We start from the raw sequence: 12,778 nt of genomic DNA on the forward strand, positions 1-12,778 counted from the left end.
CATCTTTTGTAATGTTGTTTTGATTGCTGTTTGTCTCTTGTGTTCCTGGCTGCATCTTGCGGAAACAAACTTTATTTTCTACCTCTGTCAGTCTCCCTCTAGTGGTGTAACGCCACCCACAGGTGGTCCAGTCCATCATTCTTGATTGACTGTTCCCTGCCCTTTCCTACTTCTTTCTCATGGGGAACCGTGCTCACCATTCTAAGTGTTTCGAGTGTATTCACTCCTCTACTCTTCATGACAACTCTGTGACGTCACCCAGACCCAAACTCACACAGTAAAGCAGCGGAGTTGGAATGTGAGCCAGGGCAGTTTGGCCATAGTCTACTCTCTTGGCCACTACAAAGTCCTCTTGGCCTTTGGCCTACAAAGTCATAGACTGGTGTCTGTCACAGTCTTCTGTGTCTGCCCCACGCCCCTGCACAGGATATGAAAAGGTGAGAGACAACTGCCCCAGTGAGGTGAGAGACTCACTAGACATATTGATTAACCTCCTGAACTGCCAGAAAAAAAAAGAATGGAAAGGAAAAATTCTGGTAACTACATCTACACTGGGGTCACCATGTGGAAGAAGGCAGGAGGGGGCTGCGGTCCAGTGTAGCCCAGGGGTTGAAGGAAGAGCCCCTCAGTGGAGGCCAGATCAGCAGTTCTAGAACAGGGACAAGGCCAGAGTCCAGCTTGCCTTTTTCTTCAATCTTCTTTTCTTTATGGAATTGAGCAGAGCAGAGGAACCTGTGGTCTTAGTTTTTTCTAGAGTTGGTTCTGACAATTCAAGGAAAATATAGCCAAATATTTTAAAATTTGTTTGATACTGATCTTTTGAAATGTGTGGAATGACTTCCTTCTGGTTCAAAAACAGAAAAACAATAAAAATGTCCATTCTGTCATTCTTCGTCATCTCAAGAGTTACCAGATTATAAGAGTTGCCTATAAAAATTGCCAGTATTTATTGAGTCCCTATTATATGTGCTAGGCATTATGTTGGGTTCTTCATTTTCTTCAGATTTTTACCATTCTACCTTTTGATACAGGTACTATCACTGTTCCTGCTAACTAAATAAGGAAACTGAGGTTTGGTGTACTTAAGCAGCTTGCCTGAGAAGACATGGTTGGCAGGTGGTGGGGTTAATATTCGAACCAGGGCTGTCTGATTCAAAGCCTAGTTAACACAATAATTTGGAGAAGCAGTACAGAGCTCTGTTTCTATTGCTCTTGGGTTGGTGCCACATCCCTTCCTCAAGGACAGTCCTGTCCTCAGCCTCTGACCTAGGTGGGGTGTCACTCAAAGGCTCCCACCTCTCTCTCTACCTGGGTGGCCTGAGCCACACTGGCCAATGGAGGAACTCTCGGCTCTAAAAGGGCTATGAAGTAGGGCTCATCAGAAGCATTTTTTAGGAACGGAGTGGAAGAGAAAGAATCTAAGTCCTCCCGAGATTCGGGTGCAAAAAATCTAAGTCTGGGGCTCTAGAAGGCCATCTGCCCTGGAGACAGACTGCCTGAGAGTGTCACCTCAAAGAGATAAAGAGAGAAGCAGAATCCTGATGAGAGACTCTGAACCCCTGGATCCAGACATGTCCAATTCTGTCTTAAATCCCAGTCATTACCAAGGCCGATTCAAAGTAGAGTCTGTCCCTCACAGTTAAAGCCGTCTGCCCACAGCAGAAGGGGTCAATATCCAAAATGCTCTCTGAGAATCTAACCATTGATCAGGCCTATAAAGTAGGTCGGGACTATCCCTACCTAAGAAAAGAGGGCGGACCCTGTACCACCACCAACTGTGCTCAACAGTGTGGTTAGTTCCATGGCTCTGCAAGTTCTGGATGGACCTGGCACTTACAAGGGCAAGCACAGATTGCTAAATCCTGGCCTTCGTCCCTTTTTCCAGATGCTACCATGGGTCATGCAACCACCTCTAGGTAGTTTCTGGAGCTGTGACTGGAAATCACCAACTCACCAAAATAATGTTTAAAATCTTCTATTTAAGCTTCTCCTGAAAGCAGAGAGATACCATAATTCTTGCCTTTCTGTTCCCTGGACCAGCCTGTCAGCCCCAGAGCCCTACTCACTGGACTTCCAGAGCGTTCTTGCTCTTGAAGGATGCCCCCCCCCCCCCCCACCAGAGACTGTCAGAGTAGAAATAAAACGTGTGGATATAAGGCATCCACCCAATGAGCCATCAGGAGAAGCAACTCTGGTAACCAGTGAACTGAACATTGTTGCAGCTGGAACATCACTATATCCTGCTCCCAACTAGTTTCTCAATGGGAATCCAAACTACAGCAAAGCCTCTGTGCCTCTACCTTGTGAGTCCTCCAAGGTGCGAGCTAACATGGGAGAGGGAGAAGCAGATGAGGAACATGTAGCTGGTATCTCAGAGAAGCATGTACATATAGTCCTTGACTTCACAAGGGTTGAACCTACAATTTTTTGATTTTACAACGGTGTGAAAGCCATATGCCTTCAGAGAAACTAGAATTTGAGTTTTGAATTTCAGTCTTTTCCTGGACTAGTGGTAGGCACATGATTTCTCTTGTGATCCTGGGCCATGGCAATGAGCTGCAGCCCCCTGTCAGCCAGGTGATCACCAGAGCAAACAACTGACACACCACTACTGGTTTTCACTTCCGGTACGGTATTCAACAAATTACAAGAGATATTCAGCACTTTATTATGAACTAGGCTTTGGATTAGATGATTTTGCCCAGGTGTAGGCTAATTTAAGTGTTCTGAGCACATTTAAGGTAGGCTAGGCTAAGCTATGATGTTCGAGAGGTCAGGTGTATCAAATGCATCTTTGACTTAGGATATTTCCAACTTACGATGGGTTCATCCAGACGTAACCCCGTTATAAGTCGAGGAAAATCTGTATTCATTTTCCGAAAGGATAATTAAATACCAAGTTGATTCACTTACACACTCCCAGATCCTTGGAACCTGAACAAAGCAGTGCCACACCAATCTCTATGTGGAGCCCTCTTGAGATATTAAAACTATCGTAGCCTTTGAGCCTCTTGGTGCTTTGGAAAAACAACCTAGATATGATGATTATTAATTTCTAAATGATTGTCATAATGATATTAAAAGTGCTTAAGGGAATTCTTGCTGTGCCTAGAACCGTTCATCATTGTTGCTGAAAGAGTCCATATTCAGCACTGAAATCTGATTATTTTTATGGCATTAGCATCATTACAGATCACTAGTATTAGGAATTTGCTTTCCAAATTAAAATGTACAACCAGACAATCATCTAAAAGCCCTCTGAAAGATTAACTCTTAGTGGACTTTCTCCATACTCTGAAATTTGAACCTTATCAGGTTGCACAGGGCTCCTTGGGAGGAGGGAGAGGGTAGCAGGGGTTCATATGCGTGCTCTGCATGGCCAAAGGGCCACTGGAAATAGCCATAGGTTCGTGACCAAGGCCACGGGTCTGAGCCAAACGTGAACTTCCCTGTGGTGAGAATGATTGGAACCATCCAGATTCAAGCCCCTTTCTCGTGCCTTGAGGGAGGGATGGACTGTGACCTTATCATGAGAACCTAACTCATCTAATGAAAATCATTTTTATGTTGTCCATTATCATTGCTGGGTCCCCAACTCATGAGTTCTCAATCGCCATGAGGGAAATTTACATTACTAGATACAATGAACTATCCAAGGGCCGGCACGGATATCTTTCTGTTCCTGTAGATCAGAGACCTTTCCAGGACCACGTACATACTGGAAGAGAGAAAGTCTGTCTCTTTCTGAAAGTATAGCTACAAACCCAGAGCTAGTGTGCACCATCTTTGCCCTCACTGTATTTAACAAGACATGTCTTGGTTAACACTGAAAAATGTCATCCACTTTCTACAAAAAAGGGCAAATCTGTCCCTGTTCGGCTTGTCCACTATTTTCCTCCTTTGTGGCTTAGGGTACAGCCAGGTGTCAGTGGCTTTATTTTTTTATTGTTACCTTTGCTGGACAGATGTAAGATACCCACCCCTGAAAAGTCAACAGGATAAGACCAAATTGAGATAAATGGTCTGAACTATAAGCAAAATCAGGTTCTGTCAATTCTGCCCCTTAAATACCTCTCCACCCCTCTTTGTGCTCTCCACCCTGACCTGTACTGCCCAAGGCCATTTCCTGGTACTGCTTGCCTGGATTACTGCCCTGACTGGTCTAACGGTCTCCAGTCTTAGATGCTTCAAACCCATCATACAATCGGTGGACTAGTAGATCTTTCTAAAATGTAAATGTGACCGGGCGCCTGGGTGGCTCAGTTGGTTAAGCGACTGCCTTCGGCTCAGGTCATGATCCTGGAGTCCCGGGATCGAGTCCCGCATCGGGCTCCCTGCTCGGCAGGGAGTCTGCTTCTCCCTCTGACTCTCCCCCCTCTCATGCTCTCTCTCTCTATCTCATTGTCTCTCTCAAATAAATAAATTAAAAAAAAAAATCTAAAATGTAAATGTGACCACATTCCTGTCCTACTTAAACCCTTCAGTGATTCCTTCTCGTTCTCCAAGTTAAATCCATGATGCGTAAGAGCCTTCACGGTGTGGCCTCCACCCGGACAACCCCTTGCCATCTCCATAATGAATACTCTTTTTTAAGAACTTAACCTTGGAGCCATTTCCAAGGTCATATTTGTAGTACAGTGATTTTAGTTCTCCAAATGTTCCCCCAAAATGTGTGGGTTAGGTAAATGATGGTGCACACATATCATGGAATACTCTGCGGGAAATAAAAGTGATATGGGGGAATATTAGTAATGTTTGTCTCAACCATGGGTGGGGTTGGGCAAGTTTTACTTTATCCTTTATGCTTTTCTATATCTTATTATTATTTTTTTTTTTTTAGAGAGACAGCACAGGGTGGGGACGGGGAGAGAGAGGGAGAGAGAGAATCCCAAGCAGGCTCCACACCCAGCACAGAGCCTGATGCAGGGGGCTCGATCTCACAACCCTGAGATCATGATCTGGGCTGATATCAAGAGTTGGACGCTTAACTGACTGAGCTCCAAGCATAGTCTATTTTAATAATTAGTAAGGCCATTGCCATTTAAAACAAATTGTTGGATGACCCACGTTTTCATCATCAACATGTACACACCAAATGAGATGTGGAATGACAGGCTTTAAAACCGAGCTACTTATTTTGCTCTGAGTGTAGAATAATTATGTGTCATCTCCTCTGTGAGTCTGCTTGTCAGTATGCAGGGCCACTGAGGCACTGTCAAAAGCTCAGACAATGACATGGAAGGGACCCTGTCCCCCTCAATAGGCCATTTTCCAGACAAGGAGCATGGTAGGCCGCCCTATTGGCTGGCAGTTTAAGGAATGGCCCTGATGCTGTCCCATCACTGTGACTTGTTTCTTTCATCTGTGTTTTCTCTGTCATTCTGTTCACTCCGGTTTCCTTTGCTGCCCACTTAATTCTCTCTCTCTCCCCCATATACTTCTCTGCTCTGTTTCTTCCAGCTCTTTGCGAAGCAAGGCAGCCAAAGGACAGAAAATGAAACTGCAATTTCAAGCCATTATTTCAAATCACATTTGCAAAGTCTCTATCCCTACCTAATGCCACAGATCAGTGGTGGGGATTGGCCACCGGAGAAAGCCAGACAAAACCCCCTAAAGAAGATTCCAGGGCTGCACCCACCCTCCTGGAAGGTCACCGTGAACACAGCAGAGTACAGAGGAGTCACCAGAAAATAAGCTCTGTGTCCAAAGCCCTATAAAAACCAAGGCTTCCTCTTCTCGGCATCAGAGCCTTCAGGATCTGGGCTCGGGGGTGCACAGAGGGAAGGAGAGAGAATGGGCTCAGAGAGTTGGTCTAAAGCCTCTAAAGTTCTTACAATTAAGTCAGGTTTTCTTCCGAGTCTGGGATCTGGCCCTTGCCGGCCCTCCTAATGTCATCTTTGGATTCCTAGCACAAAGCCCCCAGTATCCAGGCCCATAGGATTACTCAAAGCTCCCCCCAGGAACGATTTCTCTCACCTGTGTGCTTTTGCAACTTCTGTGATTGGAGGTCAGCACTGCCTTCTCTGGCCCTCACCTGCCCAAGCCCAGCCCCACATGGACGACACCTAGTTTTCTAGGAAGCTTACCTAAGACAATCACTTTTCCTTGAAAAGATCCTTGACTACCGCACACTGGTGTCCAGCCTGGTTTCATTCCTCTCCTCCGTGCCTCACCGCCCCCCGATGTACCTGTGTCCCAGCACCAACCCACCACGGGTCCTGCTGGCTCTCCCTCTCCTTGCCCTCTCTGATGGCAGGATGCTACTCTGGCACTTGCCTGGCCGCTGGTACGAATGGACACTCAATTCAGGCTTGTTGAATTAACTCAGTCACCTGATAAGCAACAGGAACTGGGATAATCCAGGTTGTGGGGTTGTGCAGAAAACCCCCTCCACCACAGAAAGAGTTTAACTGAGTGGGAAGTGGGGTGCTGGGGAAATGCTGTTTGGGTCTCAGGGGAGTAGACACCCAGCAGCCTGCCACCCCGGGGACCCTCTCTAAGGCCACTCTCTCCCGACTTATAGTCACCTCTCTCCCTAGCTGGATGCTTCGGCTCTCTCCCCTGTGCACTGGGAGAATGAACCACCCGAACTGTGCGGTTATCACCAGGGATGTTAGTGCTATTTCCTGCACCTAACAGAAAGGAAGCTTCTCCAAGGAATGGGAAATTGGTGGGTTTCTTCATAAAAGTCCAGGAAAAGATATTTTATTCACCTGGCTTATCGTTCTCCCAAGTCCAAAAATGATCCATATGGAATGCAAGGAAAATGAGAACACAGTTTTCTTTCCACGCTATTCCTTGGAGTAATGGCACATTCTTAAAACACTGGTGTCAGAGCATTAAAACCCCCCTAATTCATGATATACACACAAACCAGGGAAAGAGGGGCCTTATACCAGGTTCGGGAGTGTGGTTAACTCCACATAACACCTTCCACGCTGGAAAAAACAAGTGTCTCTTAAATACACTCCCTGCGCTTGGCCCTGGGTACTCACCGGTTCTGCCCTAAAAAATATAGTTTCGTGGGGCAATTGTGACAAAGGTAAGCATGGAGGGCCGCTAGCTTATCGATACTTTTAATTTCAAGAGTAATAGGAGTCCATTGCCCAGAAGAGCCATAAAAAGGGAGAAGGAGCCAAGAAAGTTTCCTGTCGCCCAGGAGAAATACGAAGAATAACAATATTCACTCAATATTAGTAATATTACATACTATTAAATGGAACATCAATAAATGTTCACCCCAGGGTAATAAAAATGCAGGGTGGCTGGGACACACTAGACAGGACTTCTACTGCAGTAGATGCTCGTTTGCTTTCCAGCTTGGCTAACAGAAAGCGAATTTACCCCACATGCACACAGATGAATAGTTATCGAGGAGAAACCGACGTGGAATTAAAACAAACCAAAATATCCAAAAAATAATAATAATAAATAAAAATAAATTAAAAATAAATTTTAAAAAAACAAACCAAAATAAACAAACAAAAAACACGAACCCCAAAGAGGGAGGCCAATAGCCTGTCACATGTGTTGGCAGGGACAGGTTCGGCAAGCTAAGTCCCAGCCTCAGTGACTGGGAAAACGATGCTGAATCCAAGGCCCCCAAAGTGCAGGTGTATTAATTATAAATCACAAAATCCAGAAGTGTCCTGTTTTTAATCATTTATCAAACACGTCAACCTAAGAGGAAATGGAACATTAGCAGTGAGCTTCTTAAAGTGTAATTTCCTATAAGAAAAATTTATGGCCTGTACTTATTCTCCATTAGAGGACGTCTAACCTCTCTTATTAGTTTATTCATCAAGGCAGCCTGGTTTCGGGCCAGCTCTGCAAACCCGCAGGTCATCAGGAAAGGGATCTCTAGGGGATTTTTCCTCCTGGTCCAGTAGTGTTTTCCAGATCATAACACAGTTAACAGAAGTAGTCATGGTGCATTCGGCAGGAGGTTTTTAGGTATTCCCCAAAAGGCAATTCACAGAGCAAGCCCCAGGGACTACCCTGGCTATAAAGTGAACACCCAAAATGTACTTTGAAATGAAATGATTTTCTGTTTGCCATATGAGGTTTGTGATTGTCTTTCTCAAAGAGCACTGCTTCCCTTGCTTTTACGTTCAGGTTCAATTTCTTATTTAATGATGTAATAAAGGGGCGATTCAGAACCTGGAAGCAAGGACTTCCCAATCAATGAGCTGCTCGATTCTTCATCCACTGGGCACCGTCTCTCCAGGATGCTATGGCCGATTTCCAAGCAACCCGCACAGCCCCCCAAAACTGTCTCCTTCCCCACATGCACAGCTGTTTCTCTGTTTATCAGATAGTCCCCAGCTCTGCAGGGGAGAGTAACCCAAGCCCTACTCTGGGCTTTCTCCAGATCTCTGTGTTAGATCACTCTGTTTTTTGGTTTTCTTTTTAAGATTTTATTTATTTATTTGACAGAGAGAGAGAGAGAGCACAAGTAGAGGGAACAGGAGAGGGAGAAGCAGGCTCCCCGCTGAGCAGGGAGCCGGATGTGGGGCTCAATCCCAGGACCCTGGGATCATGACCTGAGCTGAAGGCAGACGCTTAACTGACTGAGCCACCCAGGCACCCCTAGAGCACTCTTTCTGAGACTAACAGAACTCTCACCTTACAATGATGAAAACAAAAACACCTGATATTTACAACTTGGCAATGGGGGCCAGAGCAAGGAAAAAAATGTGAATATGAACATCTTACCTTGTTTTAAGGATATTCAGAAACTGCAAAATTTCTGAAAACTGTATCAGTCTGAGAGCTCTTAAAAATCTCAAACCTGGAAAGAGAAATGAAATAGAGACACATTATTCTCACTGCGTGGTTTTAATGTTCACACTCTGCCGTTTGATCTACGGCTGCCAAGGTTGAAGGGATATGAAGTTCTTGCAGAAGATTAAACCATCCGGTACCTTGGACATGGTCCTTCATTCTGATTCTTGACTGGTTTAATCTCCACTGCTAAACTTTCTCATTAAAGGAGGCCTGTTTTGAGCCACTGCAGAGGAAGGTGGGGAAAGCCCAGTTAAATGACGCTTCTCTCTTGTCCATCTCAGATTTAAAGCATTGTTTCTAAGTTACCTACTATTTTGAGAGGATTTTGTCTCTGAAAGGTACTGGGATTGGGGGAGGGTAACCTTTGCGCTAAGAGCAGATTACAAACAAATCGGATAACCTGATGATTTGATTTTTTTTAAACTTTATCTTCAGCTGATAAAATGAAGAGTATAGCTCACATTGTGATCCGTTTTCTAGAAAAGTTCTATATTTTTCTCCCAATCAAAAAAAAAAAAATCAGATCAGTAAGATCTCACACCACGTAACTTCAGGATCCAAAATGTATATATTTCCACTTTTAATAAGCATCAAGATAAATGTCTATCCTTTCTAAATTGGCAACCTCTGCTGAATGGAAATCAAGAGCCAGCATTTCTAGACAGCAGAAGAGAGGCAGGTACCGGGAAGGAAGCTACGATCCAGGATTAGAGAAAATACAAATTATTGTTGTGTTTTAATAGCCAGGGCTAATATATATTTCTGTTGAGATCAAATTCATGAGTCAAAAACATTCTGAGTCACTCATGGTGCTTTCATGCTTGGCCATCAAGTAAGAAAATTACTTACAAAATGCTGATTATCACAGCTTTGAGATAGTTTCAATATCACACACTTTGCTAAGGGGATTTTCTTTTACAGATTTTTGGAAAGCGTTTTGTCAAGCGCCCCCACGTGCCAAGTGCAGTGCTAAGCACAGAGTGGGCTAAATTGGTGACAGGCAGCTCTTAGCCGTTGGGTGAGACTTCATTCTGCCCCCATCCGTGAGGCAGGAAGTGGTGGAAAAAAGCTGGGGGAGTCACTGCAATGATCAAGGGAAGGAGACAGATGGGAAGTTCTCCACTGTACAGCTCCACATTGGACCCAGTTAGATTTCGCCTTGTTCAAGGACTAGGGGGCAAGGAAGGACTAATCCAAAGCCCAGGAGGGGAAAAAAAAAAAATCTCACTGCACAAGAGGGAGAAAGGGATAATAGCTCAAAAGGGAAATTTCTCATCTAAAAAGGATTTACCTTCATGAACAGAAGATTTTCTCTGAAGATGCTGGCCTTCTATGCCAAATGATATTTATATTACTTTTATTAAACCAGAAAGCGCAGAGATGAGAAGGGATGTTGATGAACTGAAGGCCCAGGAGCCAAAACACAGTCCTAAGAGAACTGATGAAAGGTTCACTTAACGCAGCTGAACACTGCAGCGAACAAAACTGAGAAGTAATCCCAGAACACAGAGAACATAAAGAAAAGGGAGAAAAAAGGATGAAATCTAAAAAAATGGAAATGGAGGGGAGATCACAGAAATCCAACCTATGAATAAAATGTTCCAGAGGGAAATACAAACAACCTGTAGATTATAAGTAATGGCCGGGACATAATAGAAAAGAACTTTCTAGAAAGCCAAAAAGGACTCGAGATTAAGAAGCAAAATAAATGACCAACTCTTAGAAACTCATGTCGAGGAGTATCTGCCTCTTCTTTTCTTCAAATTTTAAGTATTAACATAAATTTTTAAAAAAGTGTCAGGGTGGAGAGAGGGTCACCATGAATGCCACAAAGACTACATGATTTAATAGTAGGTGTAAATGACAATGGGCAACACTCAGAATCTTAAGACAAGGAGAATCTACCCCAGGACTTCTATACCTGTCAAGCACTTGTTCAACAATAAAGAAAACAAAACAAAACAAAAAATGTCTTCAAAAACCCAGGATCCCAGAAAATATATTGTTTGTGCAAAATATTTTCAAAGTTCTCAAGCCTCATTCAATCAGAATGAATAGCAGAGGCTGAGGGCTATATTTTTAATAAACTCTACTGTTGGTCCTAAGCATCCAGCCCAAGCTAGATGGCTGGTCTCAGTCCAGCATCATCGGCAAACACTGCTGGGAGATAAAGGAACACATTTAGAAACTTGAGGTAGAAGACTAGCAGCACTGAAACCTGTCAGGGCACAGAAGGATGCTTTAGTCCTATATCAGCTGCTAATGGTTTCAGCCTGAAAATCCTGTGTGTGTGTATGTGTGTGTGTGTTTATTTATATATTTATGTATGCATATATATATTTGTGTGTATATATATATTTTTTTTCATTTATGGAAACAAAAATAGAATACAAATGACCCAAGCTTTGAACTGGATTTCTTTCTTTTTACTGTAGGTGATACTCTTTGCATCCTCTATAATTTGTCTGTAGCTTCCCACATTTTAAAGTGACTCACAAAAATAGAATAGAATAAAAGCTTCCCTTGTAATGGAGCTGTATGGAAATAAGAGTAGGAAATACAGTGAATGCAGAGCCACAGATCCTATACTCTTGCTAGAGGTGAACTATAGATCTAGCTCTGAGCACTTTGTCAATAAAAAAGCAGGGAGACACTAGAAGATTAACAATGTACAGGAGAGAAAAACAAGCTGGTTCTCAAGGGAACAGCTTTTCCCAGGATGGAGACAGGAAAGAACTGGGTCCCGGAAAAAGCGACCCCAGATGATACAGGAACATTCTCATGGGCTGAACAACGGTGGGCTTTTATTTGACTGCCTTGTGTGGGTCATTTTCATGGCATTGGCTTTCATTAATACAAATGAGTAAACAAAGTTCTACGTGGGCTAAAAGAAAGCAGTCTGCATTTTATCCTTAGATTAAACCAAACTGTCTGGAGAAATGGTCATCTGAAGCACGTACCCTTCTGCTCCCTAACTGCTTTCTGCCCTTGACCCTGCTGGCCGATTCTCAGCATAGCAGCCAGAATGAACCTGGTAAAAAGTAAAATAGATCACGCCTCTCCTCTGCTCAAAATCCTCCAATGTCCCCATTTCACACAGAGTAAAAGTCAAAGTCCTCCAAGGACCCAAAGCAACACCACCCCATTTCCTTTCGGATCTGAGGGCCTCCTCCTGCTTCTGACATTATTCTCCTTCTGACCTGGCTGCCTTCCTCCATGATCCATCTCTGCCAGTATAGACATGCTCCTGCCCCGGGGTCCCTCACCATGGCACATGCTTGCTGTCTTCCCCGCATGGCCGCGGGGTGCATGCCCACACCTCCGGCAGAGGTATCCTTCCTGCAGCCACCTCAGTGAGACCTACCCTGGCTACCCCACCCAAACCGCAAGGCCCCTCCTTCTCCGCCCCCCAAATTCTTGCTCCTGTGCCCACTTTACTTTTCTGCACACCATGACGAAGCACTAGCGCTTTATTTACCTAAGTGATTTACCTCTGACTCCTTAGCCATAGCATCAGCTTGATGAGGGGAGGAAATGCGTCTGCTTTGCTCGTGGCTTTAAATTTGTGCCTGGCGTAAGGTGAGTGCTCAATAAATACCCACCTGAACTGAAGAAATGGATCAGCCTTTTGAAAAAGAATGAGCAGAGAGTTAAAGGGTACATACTCTGCATTCAGAACACTGAGACCACCCAGGCAGGGTGGTCTTATCCTGAAGAAAAGAGCCATGAGCGCTGAGGGCTCACCTGACAGGTGAGGGCTGACACCCTTAGGACATCTAAAGCATCCTAACCAGGGAAAAGCCATAAACCATGGTCACTCTGCTGCACCCAGAGAGGTCCTATAGAAATACAGACAGCAACTCAAATTACATAAAGGAGACCAAGAAAAGGGAGAGGTGGAATGGACAATGCCTCATTGACAAATCACTCATCTTTTTTACTTTATAATATTGTATTCTTATCATTTATTCCCTATAACTTAAAATCTCCG

The 12,778-nt window shown here is 44.2% G+C and overlaps 1 protein-coding gene across 18 annotated transcripts in view; it reads right to left on the reverse strand.

Moving 5' to 3' along the window:
- The window catches only part of KCNMA1 (potassium calcium-activated channel subfamily M alpha 1), a 734,101-nt gene that overhangs the window by 241,174 nt on the left and 480,149 nt on the right, over positions 1–12,778 (reverse strand). For all 18 annotated transcript variants that reach the window (XR_010412485.1, XR_010412484.1, XR_010412486.1 and 15 more), the window contains one exon: positions 8,716–8,791. Coding sequence is in view for 14 of the 18 variants with exons in the window: in XM_054508237.2 (XP_054364212.1) it covers positions 8,716–8,791 (76 nt within the window). In the remaining 4 variants the exon portion in view is untranslated. The remainder of the gene's footprint in view (positions 1–8,715; positions 8,792–12,778) is intronic.

Source organism: Mirounga angustirostris, unplaced genomic scaffold (assembly GCF_029215605.1).
Source record: "Mirounga angustirostris isolate CCGP_5_RB_7025 unplaced genomic scaffold, mMirAng1.0.hap1 SCAF_6, whole genome shotgun sequence".
NCBI lineage: Eukaryota > Metazoa > Chordata > Mammalia > Carnivora > Phocidae > Mirounga > Mirounga angustirostris.